At 37.2% G+C, this 24,245-nt stretch overlaps 1 protein-coding gene across 1 annotated transcript in view; it reads right to left on the bottom strand.

Annotated features, from left to right (window-relative positions):
- Positions 1-5,187: 5,187 nt before the first annotated feature.
- The window catches only part of LOC109614441 (uncharacterized), a 39,605-nt gene continuing 20,547 nt past the window's right edge, over positions 5,188-24,245 (bottom strand). Inside the window, exons 2-6 of the mRNA XM_059127418.1 lie at positions 23,200-23,288; positions 18,139-20,190; positions 12,764-13,426; positions 5,880-6,571; positions 5,188-5,810 (exon numbers count right to left, since the gene is read on the bottom strand). Coding sequence (XP_058983401.1) covers positions 5,305-5,810; positions 5,880-6,571; positions 12,764-13,426; positions 18,139-20,190; positions 23,200-23,288 — 4,002 coding nt within the window. The 3' untranslated portion in view covers positions 5,188-5,304. The remainder of the gene's footprint in view (positions 5,811-5,879; positions 6,572-12,763; positions 13,427-18,138; positions 20,191-23,199; positions 23,289-24,245) is intronic.

The following is a 24,245-nucleotide window of genomic DNA, read 5'->3' on the forward strand; positions in this document are numbered from 1 at the left end:
TAAACATACGAAAAGTAGGCTTTCTTAGGAGCATAAAATTCACTAAACTTCAATATTTAAAAATTATGACTAGCTTTAGATGATACCGGATGAGCAAGCAGGTTTAAATTGTCTTGGCATCCTCTAAAAAGTTGGTGTGAATAATTAAAATTTTGTCTCATGCCATTATACCGTCATGTTATGATCGCGATTGCATTTGTCACGCATGTGGCAACTCTCTCCTAGATAAACCTATGCATGCCATGTAGCTACTGAAATAAGTCGACGAAAACAGGATCGATTCCTTTGTCGCTTTTCTTCTTTTTTTTTGTTGCATGTCCAAGCATATCAATTCAAGTTTATGGTCTTTTATCTGGATTCCTAACCTGTCCATGTTAGCATAGGCATATCAATGGCCAATATCAACTTGCAAATCTGGTATTTGTTTTATTTTGTGTGTATGTGTGTGAGGTTGTTTTTTTTTTAAAAAATAGCCAATGTTCAAATATATCAAATTACATTTGTATTTGTGCCAATGATCATTATTATGATAATGATTATTCTCTGGATGATAATCATCATCAAGCCAGGTATCAATTGTTCAGTGAATACTTGTATGTAATTTAATACAAGGCCTATGTACGTATGAGATGTGGTTGCTATGGAAGTTTCTATTTCTAATAGAATTTTATTGTTTCTATTTTTGTGGTAGACCACATTTTTTCGTAGACTCTGCTATGTCTTGAAATGGACTGGATGCCTAGATTATGGAACTTCCTCCAGCTATGATAAATGCAATCATGGTGTCTGTGGTTAGGTGACATATTTTTCCAGCATTAAAGCCTATAATCTACACGAGCAACAATTATTTTTTTTTTGGTTTAAGTAAAAGCTGGTTTTTTGTTAATAACTATATTATCTTAGTCTCTTCTTCCATGCCACTCGTAATTACTCTATTTAAAATGAGATTTGTCCATAAACCCCTAAAAGTATGCTTTGAATTTAGATTAATTCAACTGCCACAGAGATGGGAGTATTTGATCGGTTGAGATTTGTTGAAAGTTTGAATGTGAAAACAATAAAGATTTTAATGTGAAAAAAGTTAATGTTTTACTTTGGGTTTTGAATGGAATTTCGACTGATAACCGGGTTCCGCAATTGTATGTCGGATTATTAGTACTATTAAAATTATAATTGACCTTGCTTTGGGGGAAAAACGTTTTTCGTCAGCAGATAGATGGTTAGTTGTATTTTATACAATTTTCATGGTTTCCAGTTAGGTATGTGAGTGACGGCTTCTGGAGTTTAAAAATCCAACATTAAAGCCTTTGAGGGCATGAAAAAATAGACTTCAGAAATACACGATTAATGCTTCTAAGGGTCCATGAAAAATTATTTTTAAAAAGTCCACAATTAATTCCTCTAATACTTCATGAAAAAAAGGGATTCACATCTAAATTCTTCAAAAATCCACGATTGCCTCTGATGGCGCATGAAAAACATCTTTAAAACACGATTAATGACTCTCAGGAAAAAATAAGGTTAGCAAGTAAAAAATCAATCATTATACCCTCCACCATTCGGAAAGAACTTGAAAATTTTCAGACACAACAAAAAATCCGCCGAAAAATGAATGAAAACCTTTATATGGGGGCTATACGAAGCCAACGGCTGCAGAATCGATTCTGAACTTCAAATACGAAATTTGACGCAATTCCGGTGAATAATGTCGCTAATATCATCAAAATACCGAATAAAGGGAGATACCGTTGTATGGGGGCTATACTTACAGTCATAAGTTATAGTACCCATTACGAACTTCAAATATGACATTTAACGCAATTCTGGAAAAAAATGTCGGGTCAGCGCTATATGGGTGCTATACTAAAATGTAGACCTATACACAATTCTCTTCCAGCGGGTAAAGTACTCAGAAAGAAATCTTTGTGTAGAATTTTAAACAATTCCTTAGAAAAATGTGGCTAAAATCATCAAAATACCGAATGTCGGGAGGCACAGGTATATGGGGGATATACGATATCGTGAACCCATATAAATAATTCTCTTTCAGGGGGTTAAGGACTTAGAAGGAACTCCTTTTGTGGATTTTAAGACAATTTCATTGAAAAGTGTGCCCAAAATCATCAAAATACCGAATATCGGGGGCACTATTGTATTGGAACATAAGATATCGTCGACCTATATTGAATATTCTTTTTCAGAAGGTAAATTACTCAGAAGGAACTCCTTTTGAAGAATTTCAAACAATTCCATTAAAAAACCTGGCTAAAATCATCAAAATATCGAATGTCGGGAGGTACAGTTATATGGGGACTATTCATTTTCAGGGGGTAAAGTAGTCACGAAGAACTCCTTGTGTAGAAATTCACGAACATCAGGGGTACCGTTACATTGGGGATATACGATATTGTGGACCGATATAGCCCATCTTCGAACTTGTCCTGCCTGCAGATAAAACACAGATCGGTGCAAAATTTTAGCTTCATATCTTTATTTTGACTCTAGCGTTATTACAACAGACGGACGGACAGGGCTAAATAGTCTTAGAATTTTACCCTGATCAAAAAAAAAAATATATATATATCCTTTGATGGATCTAAAATTATTATTTCGATGAGTTACAAACAGAATGACGAACTTCATATACCTTTAATACTATGTATGGTGGAGGGTATAAAAACTCTCGATTAATGTCTCGGAAGATTCATGAACAAACAATAAAAAAAAAATCCCAATTAATTCTTCTGAGAGTGCACGAAAAAAGGTCCGATTAATGCTTTTAAGGATCAATGAAAAATGTATTCTTATAAAATCCAAGATCAGTTTCTGGAGATCCGGGAAATATCCATGAAAAAAAAACGACCATGAAAGAATATTCTTAAGGAATTTATGATAGATTATTCTGAGAGTCATTAAAAATATTTTACAAAGATTTCCGAATTATGCCCCTGAGGGAAACAATTCTTCAAAAGTCCACATTGAATGGCTCTGAGGGTCCTCGGACAATTTTTTTACTGCTTTTTACTGGTTTCTATCGCTTGAAATTTCAAAACCACAACCACAAGTGACTATCGTCAGAGCACTCCAGCGTTTAAATGTGACCAAATCTTTTGTGTCTCGTACCATCGCTCGTTACCGTGATACTGTGTAGCGTAGCCCGACGTCAAGGAAGTGGACGGAAGAAAACAGCAACATCAGCAGAAATGGTTCGAAAAGTAAAGAAACCCCGCATGGCTCGTGAGCTGAGCATATCACAATATTCCATTGGGTAAATATTGAAAAATGAGCTCGGGGTAAAGCCATTGAAATTCCAAAAAGTACAAGAACTTACACCACTACTGAAAAAAATAGACTCAAAAGAGCCAAAGAGTTGCTTCGCTTGGCCGAAAGTAGTGAACTGCCGAATTTGATTTTCTCCGTCTCCGATGAGAAAACAATCGTTATCCAGCAGTTTGTAAACATACAAAATGTTTGTTTTATTTGCCAAAGTTGGCCACCAGAAGTCAAGCACCGGCCATGGTGATGGTGTGGGCCGCAATGACAGCCGATGGTCGCTCTCCGCTCGTATTAATCGACTGTGGCATCACAGTAAATGCCGAATATTATCGCGAAAATATTTTCGGGAGGTGTATTAAAGCCTTGGGCACGCAAACATTTTGGCCGCAGACCTTGGACATTCCAACAGCACCATCGCACTCAGCACGCGCCACCCAAGAATGGTTACAAAATGACGTTCCTCCCTTCATTTCCAGCGCACAATGGCCACAAAAATCTCCGGATACCAAACCGTTGGATAATTGTGTCTGGAGTATTTTGGAAATCAAGGTTGGCACTAAAAAAATACCAAAGTTTTGATCACCTCCAGCAAGCGCTTCGCCTGGAATGGGCCAAAATACCGCAGAGCAACATTCGGGCAGCGTGTGACGGTTTCATTGGCCGTTTAAAGGCCATTATTCGTGCCAAAGGTGACCAATTCGAACAAATCTGAAATTATTCTAAAATTTTCTAAAATTTTTTTTTTCTAAAATTTGATGCTATTTCTGACATTGCTTTCATTCAATAAAATTAAAAAAAAATGTAAAAATTATGGCGTTTGACTTTGTGGCAGTTTTTTTTATCACACCCTGTATATGTTTCATCCGATTTGGGGTTTAAATATGCACTTCACAAAAATGATTAAAATCGGTTCAGATTTGGATATTGCTCCCATATATATTTTTAAACTGGCTAATATCAGCCCATATGGTCTGAATTTTGGCACTTCCGACGGAATTCAGTCTGGAAGCATGTACATCAAATTTGGCTAAAGCTCCCATGTATATGTTTCTTCCGATTTGGTGTTAAAGTCCCTAACTTGCGAAGGATATTTTATACAGATACAGCTCGAAAATATCGCTGCCAAATTTTATCGAGAACGGTTTAGATTTGTATATACCTTCAATACACATCCTCATTCGATTTTACGGTTATTGTCCATAAATGCCCAAATTGAATAGACTTTTTCATATTCAACCGAATTTTTCCTTTTGGAGAAACTCGGTCCATCGGTCCGCTGCTTCAATAAATAATTTTAATATAATTCTTATAGAAGTCATATCAGGTACAGCAATGTTATTTGATACTTTAGATAGCAGTCTAACATTTTGCACACATGTGTATTTTGCCAGTAGGCAGGTTAAGTTCGTAAGAGGTCCATGTCGGTCAACATTTTCGTATAGCTCCTTAATAACGGTATTTCCCAACATTCGATATTTTTATGATTTTAGAGACATTATAGTCTGAAGTTGTTTCAAGTTTGGTATTTAAAGCTTTTGTAATGGGCACTACAGCCTATGACAAAAAATTATGCAGGTCCACGCTTTACCAATCAAAAGATGAAGGAAACATGAAGAGAGATGAAATTTAATCACAAATTCAACGCTAGTGCTTTAAACTCATTTATTGGTGAGTACTCTCTTTCTATGACTTGCCCACGCTGAAATAAGGGGTAAGTAGGCTTGTTATTAAAGTTGTAGCTTGGGCCTAAGATTTGCTTAAAAACCCATTATTTGGTAATGAGAACTTAATATGACTCATTGAATTAGGTTATATTTAGAATTGGACATTTGCTTCCTAAAATTTCTTTTTTCAGTTAATCTCTTTATTTGTTGCTATAATTTTATAAATAATCATAAGTTTATTTTAATAATAAATATATCATGAGATTTGATTATAAATTATAAAATATTCATTAATTCTTAAATCCAATATATATTGTTATGGGATTATAAATAATAGTAAATGGCAATTGTGGGTCCGTTTGACTTAATACCTATGACGTTTCGATAATTTTTTCGAGATCTTATACAGCTGCTCAATGTCGTAGTCATCCAAACGATCCTCATCATCACGGCTGGGCGAGGCATAATCTTCGGCAATGGCGGTACGCCACATTTGGACAATTCTATCGGCAGCACTTGCGGTGGCCATCATTGGCCTGGGTCGCATTTTATTTGAACCGGTACGCAACAAGCCCGACGAGCGTACCAGGGGTACATTACGAGTATTGGCCTTAATGGGTGTGGTTTCGATGTAATCATAGTCATCATAGGAGGGTGAGTCATCCAACGGTGCTAGACGGGAAGCTGATGATTTGATTACCAATTGATTGCGACTAGGCACCGATACACTAAAGGCGGCAGCTTCTTCGGGGCTAACACCAGCTATGGCAGTGGCCTTGGGAGCAGAGACGGCCAAGCCGTTGCGACCCGATAGGGCCACGGCATTGGGTTTGGAGGAGGCCACACCACCCTCGCCCACAATGGAGACACCTGGAAAAGATGAAAGAATAAATAATTATTTTCCTCATTTTCTTGTTTTTATTGAAATGGTAAACCCACCAACTGGCTTGGCCTCAGCCACCGAGGCATCCTTTTTGGGTGGCCCTATGGCCACACTATCATGCACATCCTCATAGGGATCTTCGGGTGTAACAGGCAAAAGATCCGCTTCACTAAACTGTTGCTCCGTTACCTCATCAACTTTTTGCTCCTCAACTTTTTGCTCCTCCACTTTTTGCTCCTCGACGGGTGCTTCAATGGTCACGGCATCATCGCCATTCTTCTCACTGTTAACGGCAATGGGGGTCTTCTGAGGCATAGCCACTCCTGCGGAATATGGCTTGAGGAGAACACTGAAATCTTGAATTTTACCCGTTTGCTGTAGCAATGCCAGACTTTGGGCAGCCTGACCCAATTCCAAAAGACTGGCGGCATACACTCGATTATCCTCTTCACTGAAGGTACCCTTCTTTTTGGCCATTTCTTGAATGGCCACCAGGCGAGCAGCAGCCAATTGAATGCGATTAAAATCGTCGGCAAATGAAGACTTATCAGGATCATCATGTGCCGTCACAGAGATGCTGCTGGACAATGCTGCCGTGGGTCCTTGACGTGAGACGACACTGGTCGCAGCCGTTGCTCCTTTGCCATGCAGTGAAATTCTCTGAACTCTTCCATCTTTTATGTGTACAACTTGACCCTTTAGTCCTCCATAATAGGGCAGGGCTTCTTCGTTCGGAATACTTCTGTGTCTAAGGGAGGGATGTTGACGTCATGGATTGTGTGGGGTATTTGGGGAGTTGGTCAAGGTAGATAAAGGTATTGGAGATGAGGGTGATTTAAATCAAAAAAAGTTACCATAAATTACCGATAACAATAACAAAGGCTAGCTAAGGCTACAACGTTCATACATAGGTGAGTTGTGGGAAGCTTTAGCAGAAACGGGAACAGGGAAAATCTACAGCTACAAAGGGATCTATTGGATTTTTACAAGAAATGTTAATGAGAGTGGAGATATATTTATAGTAAAATTGGAAGGTAATGTTTTTAAGACAAAATTAAAAAAAAAACAAGTAAGCAAAGGCTACAGTCGAGCGGGGCCGACCGTTGAATACCCTACAACACTATAATAAACGATACAGTTTATATAGGCGAGATACTCGAAAAAAATCCACAAGATATTCTGACAAATAATAAAAGAAAACCATCAGATTTCGTTCTCTAATTTTCGAAAAATAGCAACTTAAACTAATTTGGTAATTTCCAATTAATTGGTAGATGTTTCATGTAAATGGTCTTCCTAGATCTGGAACCAATATTTCCCAAAGACCTATAATCTCTCAGAAGTGGCAAAAGATTAACATTTATTATTGGTTTTTGACTGAAACGCATCTATATGAGATACAGACATAGAACTACATTCTTCAACGAAATCAGCGTTAAAAAAAATAGTCAGAAGTGCGTCTTTCCTGTATATGTGAATTCTCCAAAAAATTACTGGAATGGACATTTTCGTATTTTGTCTACAAAAGTTGGCAAACTCCTTTACACATTGAATATTTTTGGATGGTCATCCAAAACTGCTTGGCTTTTGCAATGTCCTGTAACCCCAATTCAAATGTGCGTGAAGATCGGGCGATAATTACGACCTGCTGACAATTTTGCAGTTTTTTGGTCCATTTTAACCCCTAAATATATGGCGATCATCTCCAAAAAGAGTAGGCTTCTATTCTGACCCTCATCTTATCCCCATGCAAAATTTCGTAAGGATCGGGCCATAAATGCGATCTGTATATGATATCCTGAAATCCTAACTACTTAGTTTTGTTAGCTGTAGAAATATTACCAAATGTTTAATTCAAAATGAAAATATGCCAAAAATATGACAAAATGGAAAAAATATGAGAAAATATTACAAAATCAATATTTTCATCTTTAGAGAGATATTTGTATGCGCTTTTTAGACGTTTTTTCTTTCCTGCCAAGAGGCCATTCTAAATTAATGAGAGCTGTCGAAATCAGTTCAGCCGTTCTCGACATATATGAGATCTTTCAAGCATATCTTCTTTGATAGACATATATATCGCATATATTTGCTATATATTCGATTTTTTGGATCTTAACATCAATGTAAAGATCAGAAGTAGCCTTGTCATGGCTTTGTGATTTCGCTGGGATTTAAAATATTCGTGGTTTAATGAAAAATTTTGAATTTTTTCAACAAAAAAGATATAGCCTATTTTACCCGCTAAATATTATCCGATGACCACCCAAGTTGGTAGGCTTCTTCCCCGCCCTAAACTCTAGCTACATGCGAAATTCCGCGTCGATTGGTCTATAATTTCGACCTGTATAGCTACTGCAAAATCCGACATTTTTTCAGTATTTGGTCCATTTCAACCCCTAAACATTTGGCGATCATCTCCAAAAGAAATAGGGTTCTATTCTGACCCTAGCCCCACCTCCATTCTAAATTTCGTGAAGATCGGGCCAGAATTGCGACCTGTAGAGTGATTACAAATTAACATGGACAGACGGACAGACGGACAGACGGACGGACGGACATACATAGCTAGATCGACTCAGCTCGGCGAGCTAGGAAGATCCATATATACTTTCCTATATGGGAAATTAATATTTCGTGGTGTTACATAATTTTTGGCCCAATCAAACTTATAATACCCCCAACACATAGTGTTGTAGGGTATAAAAAATACGAAAATTTTCTTATTTACAGATTTAACACTATTGATTAGGCGAACTGACGAAAAGTGAAAATATAAAACAAACTGGTCGGAACATTTTATATCCTCCACCATGGGAAAACTTAAATTGGGGTTTGCTATCTCATCATTAACAATTAGTCCTCAACTTGGCACCTGCCCATGATAAAAATGGACAATCTTAGTAAGGAGATGAATATTTTGCCGGGGTGGTAATAATGATCTGTACAATCAAGAGTGGTAGATTCAAAGATATACAAATAGAGCCTTTGGAACAATAAATCGATTTTAAATTTAAATTTACAACCAAAATTTGTTTCTAAAAAAATTTGTTTCCACTCAATTGTGGCAGATATTACACTTTTGATGTGAACAGAAGCTATATCCAAATCTGAAGCGACCTCGGTAACATTCGGCAGTGGTATTTATGAGCTGTAGCTGATATATGGTACCAAATATCATTGTTGTTGAGTGAATATTGCGAATGTGAGGGACTTAAACACCAAATCGGATGTATCATATATAGGGGAGCCATAGTTGTGTCTGATCCAAATTTGACACAATTGTTTCTAGGTCGTATTCGTATTCGGAATCCGGTCGTCAATTTGGGCTGATATTAACCAATACTTGCTTCTAGACTGAATTTCGTGGGATGTGCTGAAAGTCATGCTATTATAACTAATGTTACACGTATGACCCACAATAAAATGAACATTGGATGAAGATATATCCACATTTGGAACCCAAACAAAGAATTTGTGAATAACTTCATACTGCACAATAAAGGCTACATTTATTAGGTTTATAAAATACATGGGTAGACGGTAATGGTAAATCGACTCAAAACTGGATTCTATGGAAATCAGCCAAAAAACAGTTAAGTTACGCCGGCCTGAACTTTTATTATCCTCCACCATTTTCAAGGATCTTCAAAATGTTAAAAACGAATATTGGTGACTAGCCGAACCCGGTGCGGTAATAAAATAATTTTTAAATCTGAACCGGTTTCAATATAAATTGATAAAATTTATTCTTAGAACAATTCCGCCACACATTGCAAACATCATTGATATATGACATACATAGATTGTGTGGTGCATCAAATACATTAAATCTGCCGAAAATATATATGGAAGCTATATTCAAACCTCAACCGATTTCAGTATAATTTGACAAATTAATTTTTACACCAAATTCCGTCACACATTCCCAATTTTATTACAATTTTATATACATAGCGTGTTTGGTGCACCAAAAAAATGTATGGGAGCTATATCCAAATCTGAACCGATTTCAATATAATTTGATAAATTAATTTTTAGATCAAATTCCGTTTCATATTCCAAATGTTATTCAAATTGGACGTATATATGGAGTGTTTGGTGCATCAAAGACACGAAATCGGCCGAAAATATACAAGTCCGATATATAAGTCCGATGAAAAAACTGCAACCAAATTCAGAATGCTGTCATTTCTAAGCCACTCGTCCGACAGCTGTTAAAATTATTCCAGTGACAGCTCATTACATTGTTTACAAGCGTACAAAAGAATTTTGGTGAGAATTTTCCAGAAAAAGTTATTCGTGATGGAATTCAAGCGTGATAGTCCTTGTATTTGGCTGGAAAACCACAGTAGCTATCGCTAGAGCACTCCAGCATTTAAATGTGAATAAATCTTTTGTGTCTCGTACAATCGCTCATTACCATGTGATACTGATAGCGTAGCCCGACGTCAAAGAAGTGGACGAAAGAAAACAGCAACATCAGCAGAAATGTTTCGAAAAGTAAAGCAGCGACTTGATCGAAAACCGCGTCGCAGTGACCGAAAATTGGCTCGTAAGCTGAACATATCGCAATATTCCATTCGGCAAATATTGAAAAATGCGATTGGGGCAATTGAAATTCCAAAAATTGCAAGAACTTACAACGCCACAGACAGAAAATAGACTCAAAAGAGCTAAAGAGTTGCTTCGCTTGGCCGAAAGTGGTGAACTGCCAAATTTGGTTTTCTCGGATAAGAAAACATTCGTTGTCCAGCAGTTTGTAAACAAACAAAATGATCGATCGTGTTTACTTGCCAAAGGGGTCAGCTAAAAATGGGCACCTTCTGTTGCCCACCAGAACTCAAGCGCCGGCCATGGTGATGGCGTGGGCCGCCATAATAGCCGATGGTCGCTCTCCGCTCGTATTAATCGACCGTGGCATCAGAATAAATGCCGAATATTATGGTGTAATAAAGCCTTGGGCACGCAAACATTCTAGCCATAGACCTTGGACATTCCAACTCAGCACCATCGCACTCACGGGCATGCGCCACCCAAGAATGGTTACAAAATGAGTTTCCTCGCTTCATTTCCAGCGCACAGTGGCCACCAAAATCTCCGGATGCCAATCCGTTGGACTATTGTATCTGGAGTATTTTGGAAAGCAAGGTTGGCACTAAAAAATACCAAAGTGTCGATCACCTCAAGCGCAAGCGCTTCGCCTGGAATGGGCCAAAATACCGCAGAGCGACATTGGGGCAGCGTGTGACGCTTTTATTGGCCGTTTGAAGGCCATAATTCGTGCCAAAGGTGACCAATTGAAACAAATCTTAACTTATTCTAAAATTTGATGCTATTTTCGACTTTTTTTTGCTTTCATTCGATAAAATTTAAACTATGGCCTGTACATTGTTCCATTTTCCTACATATCCTATATTATGGCTATCAGCATCACTATTATGGTCAAAAGTGACCTTTTAATGTATTTGTGATTTGGCCGGCATTAAAAATATTCGCAGTTTAGTTAAAAGTTTCGTATTTTTTACATAAAAGTTATGGTTTATTTTATCCGCTAAATATTATTCGATATTTGGCAGGCTTCTGTCCAGCCATAAACTTTAACTCCATGTTAAATTCCATGTCAAATGGTTCATAATTGTGCCCCATAGAGCAACAGCAAAATCAGGAAATTTTTCTATTTTTGGCCCATTTCATCCCCGAAATATTTTGCAATCATCTCCAAAAATAATAGGCTTCTATTCTGACCCTAACCCAAGCTCCATTTTTAATTTCGTGAGGATCGGACCATAATTGTGACCTCTAGAGTGATTACAAATTAATGTGGACAGACGGACGGACGGACATACATAGCTAGATCGACTCAGCTCGGCGAGGTAGGAAGATCCATATATAGTTTCCTATATTGGGGACCAATATTTCGAGGTGTTACATAATTATTGGCTCAATCAAGCATATAATATCCCCAACGAACAGTGTTGCATGGTATAATGACATTTATTATTTCTTCGATTATTTCTTATTCAAGACGAGCTTAATGTCAAGGAAAGCCAGATGGACACTATTTTGGGTGAAAGTGTATATCCCACTCTAATGGTTGTGAGTCCCTCAGATGATTCCATTAACGGCTAATCTTAGCTATAAAAAATCTGCATTATATTATATATGTATATGTACATGAATCCACAACCTTTTATACATTATTATACAATAAATGACATGAAAATTTTTAATTATTTTTTTTTTTGGTCTCGAAGAAATTTTTTAGGCTCTATTTTTGTATGTCGATACGAGAGTGGATGCGAAGATAAAAACCATTTCTGATAAAATTTTCAAATCTTAAATTTTTCGAGTTAATTTAAAAATTTGTTTTTTTTTTTGTTTTGGGTTTTTGTCTCTTACACTCTCGTGACACACAGAAACAAATCTGCAAAATTATTTTAATATTAAATATAGTAAGTCTTAAATATTTGTTAAAAAATTATTAAAAATAATTAACACCAAATATTTAAAAAAAATTCCTTTTAATTTATTAACAATACCACGCTGTTACATCTTTCTTTTTTATCGTATTGCGATTTTTTGTTTTTAACTAAAATTCGGATTATCAGTCTATGTTACGTTGCCACATGGCGTCACTCATTGGACTAGATCCAATTCCAAATCGGCTTGGGCATGCGCTTTGCCACCAACTCCAGCTATGGCCACAGATTCAGGATTGAAATACACATTTGTTGGGACACCACGCTTTAGTACGGCTCGGGAAATGGGGGCTGAAATGGCGGTGCCACCATTACCCACAATGGCCTTGGAATGGGGTTCCAAAATCAGAGAAGCTGTCTTAAATGGTGGCTTGTTGCCTTGTTGTTTTTTGCCTTTTCTTTGTTGTTGCAAATATTTCTCTTCCTGTTGTTGTTGTTGTCCTTGTGAGAAATAAGGCAAAAAATAGGTTCCAAATGGTATTTGTGGTATATTGCCAGTCGTTGCGGTTCGTCCAATGGCCTCAACCTTCACCTTGTAGTTCGTTGTTGGCGCTTTCGTTTTGAGTTTTTTGGTTAAGAGTTGGGTCTTTTTGTTGCCTCCTCCCATCTCCATGGTAACTGAGGAGTATACATGCCTTCCTGGCACCGGCATTATATCCTCCACAACAAATTGAGGATTGATATCTCTAACAGCTTCCAGTAATGGTTTGTCGTTGAGGAAATCATTTTTTGCCTTTGGTTTTGACGTTTCTTTAGACAATTGTAGTTTCGGAGGCTTTGATTTTAGTAGGGCCTTGGGTTGTTTGGTGGTAGGTTCGGTTTCTTTGACCTGAGTTTTTATGGCAGGAGTTGTACTTTCGATTATTGGATTTTGCAGCAACTGTGGCAAAAACTGATTACTGGTCGTATAGGCATAGCGGGTTAAGGGGGAATCATAGAATGCTTGATTTAAAGTAAAATATGTTTGTGCAGCCAGTTGTTGGGGTTGCAGCAACTGCGGTAATGGTGAACCCAAGGAAAATAGTTGGGGAGGTTGTTCTTTTTCCAATTTTTCTTGAGATTTACTTCTTTGGAATGTGGTATCCAAATGGGCTGGTGTCAAAAGATTGAGGCCATGAGCACTGAAGGCAGTAAAAGGTGTGGGAGCCTGGAACGGCCACATTCTAAACACTGATGATGATTGCCAGCTTTGGGATGTTGATGTGGCGGTGTTTTTTTATTTTCAGATGTTGTTGGATGGTTAAAGGATTTTTGTAGTTCGAACCATGTTTTTTTTTGTGGGGGAGAGGATGGAAAAGCGGGATAGTTAAAGCATTAGATTTTTTATATTTACAGCAATTTGATAATATCGAAAGCTGGTTCTTAGTAACTTTGGGTTTTAATGGATGTTAGTAAAACATTCCCAAATGTTTTGTGTTATTTACATTTATTTACAAAAAATTTATGAAGAAATGAAACACTTCTCAAATTCTAATTTTTATTCTTATTATTTAATAGTTGTTTTTAATTTGTAGGTAAGTCGAATTGTACAATAGTATTGGATTGTTGCTGTCTTATTTCTAAGAATATAAATATATGTAATATTTTGCAAATAATTTATAAGACTTTTAGAGAGCTTAAAAGCTTTACAAATTTTGTAAATTAAAATTTATGAAAAAAACAGTCTGTATATTTTAATAATTTCTGTATTTACTTAAAATGTAGGGTGTGTCTGAAAGCCTTATGGGTTAAAATTTAACAATGCTTGAAAATAAGCTTTGAATTTATATTTTTTCGTGCTGTATGATTTTTTCAAACCATATTTGAAAATTTTGATTCCTCTATAGGATTTCCTGTATCTCAGATTTTTGGCTATATTCATCAACGAACACAACGATATCAGTATCAATGTCAAGGCCAGAAATGAACGATTCATTTGTAAATTTTTGTGATTTAAAAAAAAAAATGTGGTAATTTTCGCCAGCCAAGTATTATCCAATGACCCTCCAAAATACTAGTCTTCTGGTTTGTCCTAAGCTTTAACCTCAGAAAAAAATCCATGTCTATTGATCCTTTGTTGAGAATTGCAGGGCGACTGCAAAATCTAGATTTTTTTTTTTTGGTTTTTGGTCCATTTTATTTTGTGAACATTTCCGAAAACAATAGGCTTATATTCTGATCCTAACCCTACCTCCCCTTTTTGTGGGTGTGATACCAGAAGGGGTTACCAGATATTATTTTTTTTTTGGGTGTGACATTTGAAGAGAGTTGGGTGCTTATTACGCTTTCTTTGAGCGTTTTGGTCTTCAAAATATTGAACCCTATGTGGGGGAGGTATCAGAAGAAATGGTTCGATCTCTATCATATTTATAACATATCTTGTGTTGACAGAAATATTGAGATGTACCACGAATAAATGGAATCGGATGTTAATTTCGCGTTTTATGAGCTTCATGGGTATTCAAAATTTTGAAACTTTGTGGGGGAGTTACCAGAAGGAGTGGACCAATTTTTTCATCTGCACACCAAACCTTGGGTTAATAAAAATATTGTGAAGAGTGTAATTTTAAGACAATCGGACTCTTATATCACATTTTATAAGTGTTATAATTATTTAAAATTTTGACCCTTTGTGGTGGAGGTACTTGATGGAGTGAACCGATATTGTCCATTTTCGCAGGTGACGTAGCACTGATGCAAATACTAGGATTTGCAAAGTTGGATAAAAATCGGATTATTCCTTCTCTTTCTGTGCAGTAAAATATTATTTATTTTTTCTTTTTTGAGAATGTCGAACTTTTGCGGGGGAGGTATCAGAAGGAGTGGATCGATAATGCCCACCTCTGAACTCGATTTAAGTTTCACAATAATATTACGATGTATGACAATAATATTACGATGTGTGTAGACGGACGTCGCTAGATCGTCTCCGAATGTCGTGAAACGGATTTAGTCCAAAGAGACCTAGGGTCTAAAACCGTTATATCGATGAGGCACGTTATGGCCGTATTAAGTGATACAGGGTTGCCCATATTCGACGGACCCATATTCGATGTCACATCGCTTAATGACATACCGCGTTTGATGCGTCAGTCCAAGCAGATTTTTACCATGAACCAGCACAAGCCACGCGAGCGCTCTGAAATAGTTGAAATTTACATTCAACAGAAGGAGTCAATTGTGAAAACTCAACGTGCTTTTAAAACATTAAAAAATGTGAGAAGTGCGCCTTCTAAGAACACCATTAAGCGTTTATACGAAAAATTTTCGACTGGTAAGGCTCTTTCAAATCCGAAGAGGCTATATAAAAGTCGACAAAGGCGATCGGCCGAGAATATCGCTGCCGTACGAGCCAGTGTTGAGAGGTCCCCAAGAACATCCCAAAAACGCCGTTCTCACCAGTTGGGCATGGCTCGGTCCACTTTACAACGGATTATTCGCATTGATTTGCATTTGTTCCCGTACAAAATTCAATTGACGCAAAGAACGTTGCCTGCGGATAAGCCTCGTCGATTGGAATGGGCCCAAAAAAACATGGGTCCGTCGAATATGGACAACCCTGTATATACCCTATGTAGCCATATGGCTGAGGGTATAAAAAAGCACCTAAGCTCTGCCGGGCAGAACATTTGAAACCCTCTACCATTTGTTTCGAAATTGCAAAATGTGAAAAAGTCCGTTTATAAATTTCGCTAAAATTGGAAAACAAAATTTGAATATGAATTTTATAGTTATATGGAGCATACACAAAACTGCGGTTTTGTATAGGCAATCATCTGTCAGCAGGCGTTGCCCATTACGAACTTTATATGCCAAGTTTGGTATAATGTTGGGAGGTACAGCAAATTCAGTACAGAAATATAACTAAAACACATTGAATGTGATGGTACAGTTATTGGGGATATATCGAAATGTGGACCTATATAGCCCACTTACAATACCAACAAATTTTACGGAGCTAAAATGCATCTGAACAAAATGTTATCATCCTACATAATTTTGTTCGGAAGCAACAGTAATTCCTACAGACGGAGAGACAGCATGTAGATGGGCGGACATGTCTAGATCGACGGCGCCCGGACGTAGTCCCCACTGACATAATTCTCATTGCAATTATGGCGATTATGGCCGCATTTTTTCGGACATAACTCCCAACCGTATTCGCTTCCACAACGGACATAATCCCCATGAGGAGTATGACCGTTTGCTATGGGGATTATTTACAAAAAATATTAATGGAAGTAAACATGAAAGCGATGAAAATATTAAGGTCTGGTCAAAGGCCGAAAACGTTGGTTCGCGTTAGCCGCTGCTGAACACACTCAGAGGAGAAAATCCCAAGCCCGGCTACTTACCAAAAGTTACAAATGTAATGTGTTGGGTTCGCGTTAGCCGGTGTCGGACGTACCTGAGGTGGAAGTCTCAAGCCAAATCCAGATGCCCGGCTACTCACAAAAAGTTAAAACTTTAGAAAACTTGGGTTCGTGTTAGCCGGACATACCCAGAGGAGAAAAAAGTTTAAAATTTACAAAAAGGTAGGTTCGCGTTAGCCGGTGCCGGACATACCCAGAGCACAAAATTTCAAGCCCCAGCCGAAGGCCGACTTTTTACAAAAGGTTTAAATTTAGTAAAATTTGGTTCGAGATAGCCGGTGCCGGACATACCTAGAGGAGAAAATCTCAGTTTTTTCGCACACCCGTTTATATCCGCATACCCATTATGATGGTGATTATGTCCGCTACTTTCTGGGGATTATTACCGATTTTTACCTGGACATAATCCTCATACCCTTATGGGGGTTATGACCGAAAAAAAACTTAATAATTGTAATGGGGATTATGTCCGTGGGGATTATGACATGGCACCTAAATCGACATAGAATCTTATGCTGATCAAAAATATTTACACTTTATAGGGTCAAGAATGCCTCCATAGAACAAAAAACATATAAAAATAAATTTACACAACTAACAATAACAATAAATACCACTAATTTCACGTTGGGCGCCACAAAATGTGTTGAAAAATTAAATTTGACAGTTAAGTCAAAGCTATGGATTTTGATAAAATAATAGTTCTATTGAAGACTTTATTCACACGAAAAGTTGAGTAATCAATGAGTAAAGTTGAAATAATTATTATTCCTTAAAAATCAATTTTGTTGCAGGTAAGTGAAAAACTGGCAAATTACTGTTGTAAAAGACACTCGCTAAAAATATATATTTTTTTAAATGGCAATTATATGTTTTATAAGGAAAAAAAAAATGAATGTTATCATTAACAGCCAGTACTATGACAGTTAAGTGAAAAAATTGCAGTTATACAAAACGCTATTGCCTTTTCTCCATTAAGCAGAGAAATTGCCTAGCTTGCCACATATTTATGGTAATACCCAGTGGTGCAGGTAAGACAATAGTTTTCAGATAACAATAAAAATTATTATTACTCTGACCACCATGACAGTTAAGCGATAAAATTGCAGTTATACAAAAAATTATTGTCTTTCTCCATTAAGCACAAAATTTGCTTTACATGAAACATGATGTGGGCAAAACCTGATGTGGCAGTTTAGAACAAAACTATGGTATTTGAAATATTTAATTTTCTTTTAGAGAACTTAAAGCCTTCAAACACACCCTCAATTTTTCGATTTCCAAAACGAAATGAAATTTTTTCTTCATTCTCATTGTAATTATGTAATGTATAAATAATAATTTTTTTAAATTAAAATAACTTAAATAATACTATGTGTGTAAACAGATAAACTTACAGCTAACAGTACATTTATATCGATTCATTTTAATTATAAAAAAGAATTTCAGCTAAGTTCTTCAACAATTTCAATGGCTATGTCTAATCGATTTCCACACCATCTATGGTACCGGGAGCATAGTAGACCGTGGGCCCAGTGGCCACAATACGTCCCTCACGCGGTATCATTTTCGTCTTGATGTTTGTACGTTTCAAGGCATCTTTCAAATCGACATTGGCTGGTATGGCAATAACTTTTGTTCCAGGTCCAGCAATGGTTAGGCTACGTGGATGGGTTAGGGCATAACCCCCAGGACCCACAATGGCTGTGCCTCCGCTGCCGGCAGTAGCAACACCCCCCGGGCCAGCAATGGCAATACCACCTTTACGTACCTTCAATTTTTGTATGATAATGCCACCCTGCTTGAGAGCCTCCTTCTGGGTCTCCTGCATATGTTTGATGGGTGTGTGTCCTAGGAATTTCTCCTCCAATGGTTCTTCCGAGGAGGTGGCTGAATCCTTGTCTTCGGAGTTATCCGAATCTGTACTGACATTTTCATCATCCCATTTGTAATCGGAGTCCAAATGGTCACTTTGATACGTGGGTTGGGCAATGAAAACGGGAGGCCTGCCATTGACGGCGGGGGCTGGCACTAATGTATAGTAAAATTGTTGTTGCTGCTGATCCTGTTGACTGGGCACTGGCAGCTGTAAGGCTGTGCTCTGCAGCAATGGAAAATCGGTGGCCGCTTGTTGTGGCTTATTGGCATCTGGTCTGAGTGGGAAGCGAAATATGTTCTGGAAGGCGGTCTTAATCGCATTCGAGGTGGCATTATTTATGTTGTTGATGTTGTTTTGGATATTGGATTGCAGTCCCAGGAGGGGATTGACGAAGGCAGGTCTATTTTTCATGGAATTTTGATTGTTTGTGTTGCCATTGTTCGATACCCCTTGGCTATTTTCACCACTGCCGGTGGGAGCTGTGGGCTGTTGGTTGGCCAAATAGGCGGGGGTTCCCACGGGGAGAGGTTGATTGTTGGGACGGGGTTTTTGGTATTGTTGTTGTTGCTGTTTTGGTGGTTGGGCAATTTGTGTCTGTTGCAATTGCTGTTGTGGTTGTTGTTGGTGTTGTTGTTGCTGATGCTGCTGCTGTTGTTGGCCATGTTGTACTGTTCCTGGTGCCGGGGTAACCTTAATGACCGATGCCGATGTCACCGACAACACTGTCTGACCCTCACCCTTAATTGGCTTAATACGCTTCCTTATAATCGTCGCCGAACTGGAGGAGTTCACAAAGTTGCCACTACTCGTGGCCTGGGTATTGGTCTGCAATTTAAATGGACGATTTGCCAATTTTTCCTCCCTCGATGTCGTTTCATTGGAATTCGATGCAGCATCCATGGCTTCAATGCTATTGGCCGTATTTTTGGCCATAATTTCTTGAGGCAAAAACAACAAATGATATTTGGGCGAAGATTTCACTTTCTGAGCCTGTGCGGAGGGCACCTTCGTTTTTCCATAGAAATGATCAATGTCACCGACAATTTTGTAACCCTTGATTTTGTATTCCTGCGGATTGTGTTTCTCCACATATTGTTGTTTGTTGTTTTTGTACAGACGTACGGGAATAACGAAATGGGTGGGCAGCAGCTTCTTTTCATCGGCCGTCTGTGGTGTGGGCACCTCCACGCGATGCGGATGGAAATACAATTTATTGGGTTTGGTCAAGGGTTTTGTTGTCGGCTTGGCGGTGGCATTTTCAACGACCCTCGTTAAATTGGCTTTGGTAATCTCCACTTTGGGCTTGGGAGTTGTTTTCCTTACTGGTGGCTTATTGTATTCACTTGCCTTGTGTTCGAATTTCACCGCCCTTATGGAGGGCAACAGCAGAGTCTCACCATGACTTCCGGTTATTTGGGGATTTTGGGCATGAAACGGTTGATAGCCAGTATTAGGAAATAGATATTGAGAGGAATCCAAAATGGCCGGTGTGCGGGCATGATCCGACTTCTTGACATAACCCAGAGCTTGATTGATTTTTTCGATTTCTTCCAAAATCCTCTTGGCCTCATCCGTCTTGCTAGCATTCTGACCACCCACACGCCGCAAATCGTCCAATTCTTCGGGGAATTTTATCAGTCGTTGCTTTTCGATTCTGCAAACGAAATGTTGAAGTGAAGTTTTTGTTTTAGGCTTTGGCTTGATTTTGGAGGGGGGTTTAAAATTTTGGTTCTTATATTTAAAATTAATTGGTTGTCTTATAAGCTATACCGAAAAGCTTTAAAGCTTTCTAAAAACTATATAAACATTTGCTTCTTTTTCAATGTCAAACAACTTTCCCGGTATTTGAAGGATCCTGGAAGTATAAATTAAGCTTAAAAACACTTTTTTTTCGGAGACCTATAAAAAGATCTACAGGCCTTCGGTGAGAAGATGTACTGCAATATGTATATCTTCTTGGAGAAGATCTATAGATATTCCTTGATAAGATCTACGGATTATCTGAGAGAAGATATAAATGTCTTTTAAGAGAAGATCTACGGATCTTCTGTGAGAAGACCTACAGATTTTTTTTAAAAGTGTCTTATTACTTCTTAAGAGAGATACTCTGAAAGATGAGCTAAAGATATTTTGGGTCTATTTCTTTCCACAGATATTGTGAGAGAGGAGCTACAGATATTTTGAGAGGAGATTGATGAGATCGGCAGATCTTTCGAGAGACAATCTACAGATCTTCTTTCAAAAGGTTTACAGATCTATAAAGAGAAAATCTGCTTTCACTCTCTCTTCTACGAGATCTAGACATCTTCTAAGGGAAGATCTAAAGATCTAGAGATCTTCTAAGAGAAGATCTAAAGATATTCTTTGAGAAGATTTACACATCTTCTATGAGAAGATCTACACATCTTCTATGAGAAGATCTACGGATCTTCTATGAGAAAATCTACAGATCTTCAATTAGAAGATCTGCAGAAATTCTATGGGAAGGTATGATGGTCTTCAATGAGAAGATCTACAGATATTCTATAAGAAGATTGACAGATCTTCTTTGAGAAGATCTAGAGATCTTCTTTGAGAAGTTCTACAGATCTTCTTTGAGAAGTTCTACAGATTTTCTATGAGAAGATCTACTGATTTTCTAAGAGAAGATCTACAGATCTTCTTTAGGAATATCTACAAATCTTCTTTGGGAAGATCTACAGATCTTTTTTGGGAAGATATACAGTTCTTCTTTGCGGACATCTACAGATCTTCTATGCAGAGATCTACAGATCTTCTATGCCAAGATCTACAGATCGTCTATAAGAGGATCTGCATATCTTCTACGAGAAGAACTACATATCATCTACGAGAAGGTCTACAGATCTTCAATGAAAAGATAAACAGATCTTTAATGAGACGATCTACAGTTCTTTAATGAGACGATCTACAGATCTTCAATGAGGCGATCTACGTATCTTCTTTGAGAAGATCTACAGATCTTATTTGGGAAGATTTACAGATCTTCTTTGAGAAGATCTACAGATCTTCTTTGGGAAGATCTACAGATCTTTTTTGAGAAGATTTACAGATCTTCAATGAGACGATCTACAGATTTTCAATGAGGAGATCTACAGATCTTCAGTGAGGAGTTCTACAGGACTTCAATAAAAATATCTATAGATCTTTTATGAGAAGATTGATAGATCTTCTAAGAGAAGATCGATAGGTCTTCTAAGAGAAGATCGATAGAGCTTCTAGGATAAGATCGATAGATCTTCCAAAAGAAGATCGATAGATCTTCCAAGAGAAGATTGACAGATCTTATAAGAAAAGATCGATAGAGCTTCTATGACAAGATCGATAGATCATTTAAGAGAAGATCCGCAGTTCTTCTATGGGAAGATCTACATCTCCACAGTGAGAAGATCTAAATATCTTCTATGGGTAGATCTACAGATCTTCTATGAGAACGCCTACGAGAAGACCTAAAGATCATCTGAGAGAAGATCTACAGATCTTTTGTGAGGATATGTACAGATCTTCTAGGAGAGATCTACACATATGAGAGGTGATCGGCCCATCTTCTGTGATCTTCTCTAAGAAGATATGAAATTCTTCTAGGAGGAAATCCATATATATTCTGTGAGAAGATCTGCAGAATTTCTAAGAGAAGATCCACAGTACCTATGTAAAAAGATCTGGGAATATTCTGATAGAAGATATTCAGAACATCTTTGAGCAGATTTACAGATCTTCTGTAAAAGATCTACAAATATTTTACGAGAAGGATAGGATCTTCTATGAGATGTTCTCCAGATCTTCAGTGAGAAAATATATCAATCTTCTACAAAAAATAGATGCCACTCTTCTATGAGAGGATCTATAAATATTTTTTCCATTTTACAATATTTTTGTGAGAGAATATCTGTATCTTTCCTATGAAAAACACTGCAAGTCGTTATAAGATTATTTCTAAATATTCCATGAGAGAAAAGTGAGAGGATAGGGTGTTAGAAAATCTACAAATTTCCATTTGAGAAATGATCTGCGTTGTGCATATCTTCGAATAGTCTTGTTAACCCAGGTAAACCAAGGAATTGCACTTTCCCCATAATGAACAATATTGTTATCAACCTCATATACTCTCATAATCCGACAAAAATTTGCATAATTCCAATATTTCATAATATAACTCGAACTTCTATTTTATTTTATTTTTTCGGTGAAATACATGAAATTAATAAAAAAGATAAACAATTTCAGCTAATTATGAATGCATGCGACATATTGACAGTGAGTCATGGATTTCTCTTTAGTGAATTAAAATACAAACACACACACGGACATATGACAAACATGCAGTTTCTTATCTCAATATGTAATAATCTAGAAACAGAAAATAGATAGTAAAAGTGACAGGCAGACAGACAGACAGAAAGAAAGAAAGGTGGAAAGATACGCATGAAGAAAGAAAGAAATTAATGATTTAACAAAACATCAAAAAACAAACACTAAATGATTACCATTGAAAATTAGTCAAAAAGCTATGCTTAAAGCTAGGTGGCGGTGGCGATGATGATACTGGTGGTGATGATAGATAGAGGAGATATCTATCTGACAAATGATAAATGCATAACAAAATATGTAACTAGAAATAAAATACAACAAAAACAAGACTTACTCAATCAAAGCATCGGTGGCATCATTGGTATTGGTGGATTCCAAAGGTTTCGAGGCGCCATATCCCACTAAACCACAAAATAGTGTTAACTGAAAAAAGACGAAGATACAAAATGAAAACGAAATTAGAAAACTTTCTTCAAAAAAAAATGCTCTTAGACACAAAAACAATAACAATAACACACACATGATTCTTAACGTACATATCTAATGAAAGTAAAAATCTTGTCGTTAACTAGAAACATTAAATGCTGCCATGAGACAAATGTTTAATTTTTAACGAAATATTTTTTTCAGCTCCTGCGGCAATTAGCAGTCTCCGGTTTATGGCTTTAAATTTTTTGTTGTTGAAGAGTTAAGAAGAAAACAAACAAAAAAACGCTTTTTTGGAGATCAACAATTATTATCTTTGTGCAGTGCCTCTTTTTGCTGTGTTTGCTGGCCAAGATCAGTCGAAGTAAATATGTAATTATGAAACGAAATCGTTTGGCCCACATATAGCCCAAGTTAAAATGAAAGTTCAAGTTCTCGTTTGTCAGCTTAATTAATATTCTGTAACAGATTTCTTATAGCCATTGGCCAAATCACACCTCATTTGAAATTGTACAGTGGTTTTGAGGGAATGTAATAATATTGTCATATACGATAAGAAGTAAAAAACCAGTAAAGAAAGTCTTAAAGTCGGGCGGGGCCGACTTTATGATACCCTACACCACTTTGCTAATTTAGTAGAGATGCACATAACAATTAAAAGTTTTTTATGGGAGAATTCAATCATTTAGTGCACAATTATTTTGAAATCGGATAAAGATATATATAGGAGTTATATCCAAATCGGAACCGATCTCGATAAAATTTGGCAACGATATTTCTGAACTGTATTTGATATATTTCCTTGAATATCGTTGTTACGGAGTGCATATTACGGCTGTGGGAAACAAATATGACAAATCGGATGAACAATATATATGGGAGCTATAGCTATATCTGAACCGATCTTCACCAAATTTGACATACTAGCTTCTAGACTCAATTCGGTCGTAAGTG

This window comes from Musca domestica, unplaced genomic scaffold (assembly GCF_030504385.1).
Source record: "Musca domestica strain aabys unplaced genomic scaffold, Musca_domestica.polishedcontigs.V.1.1 45, whole genome shotgun sequence".
Lineage (NCBI taxonomy): Eukaryota > Metazoa > Arthropoda > Insecta > Diptera > Muscidae > Musca > Musca domestica.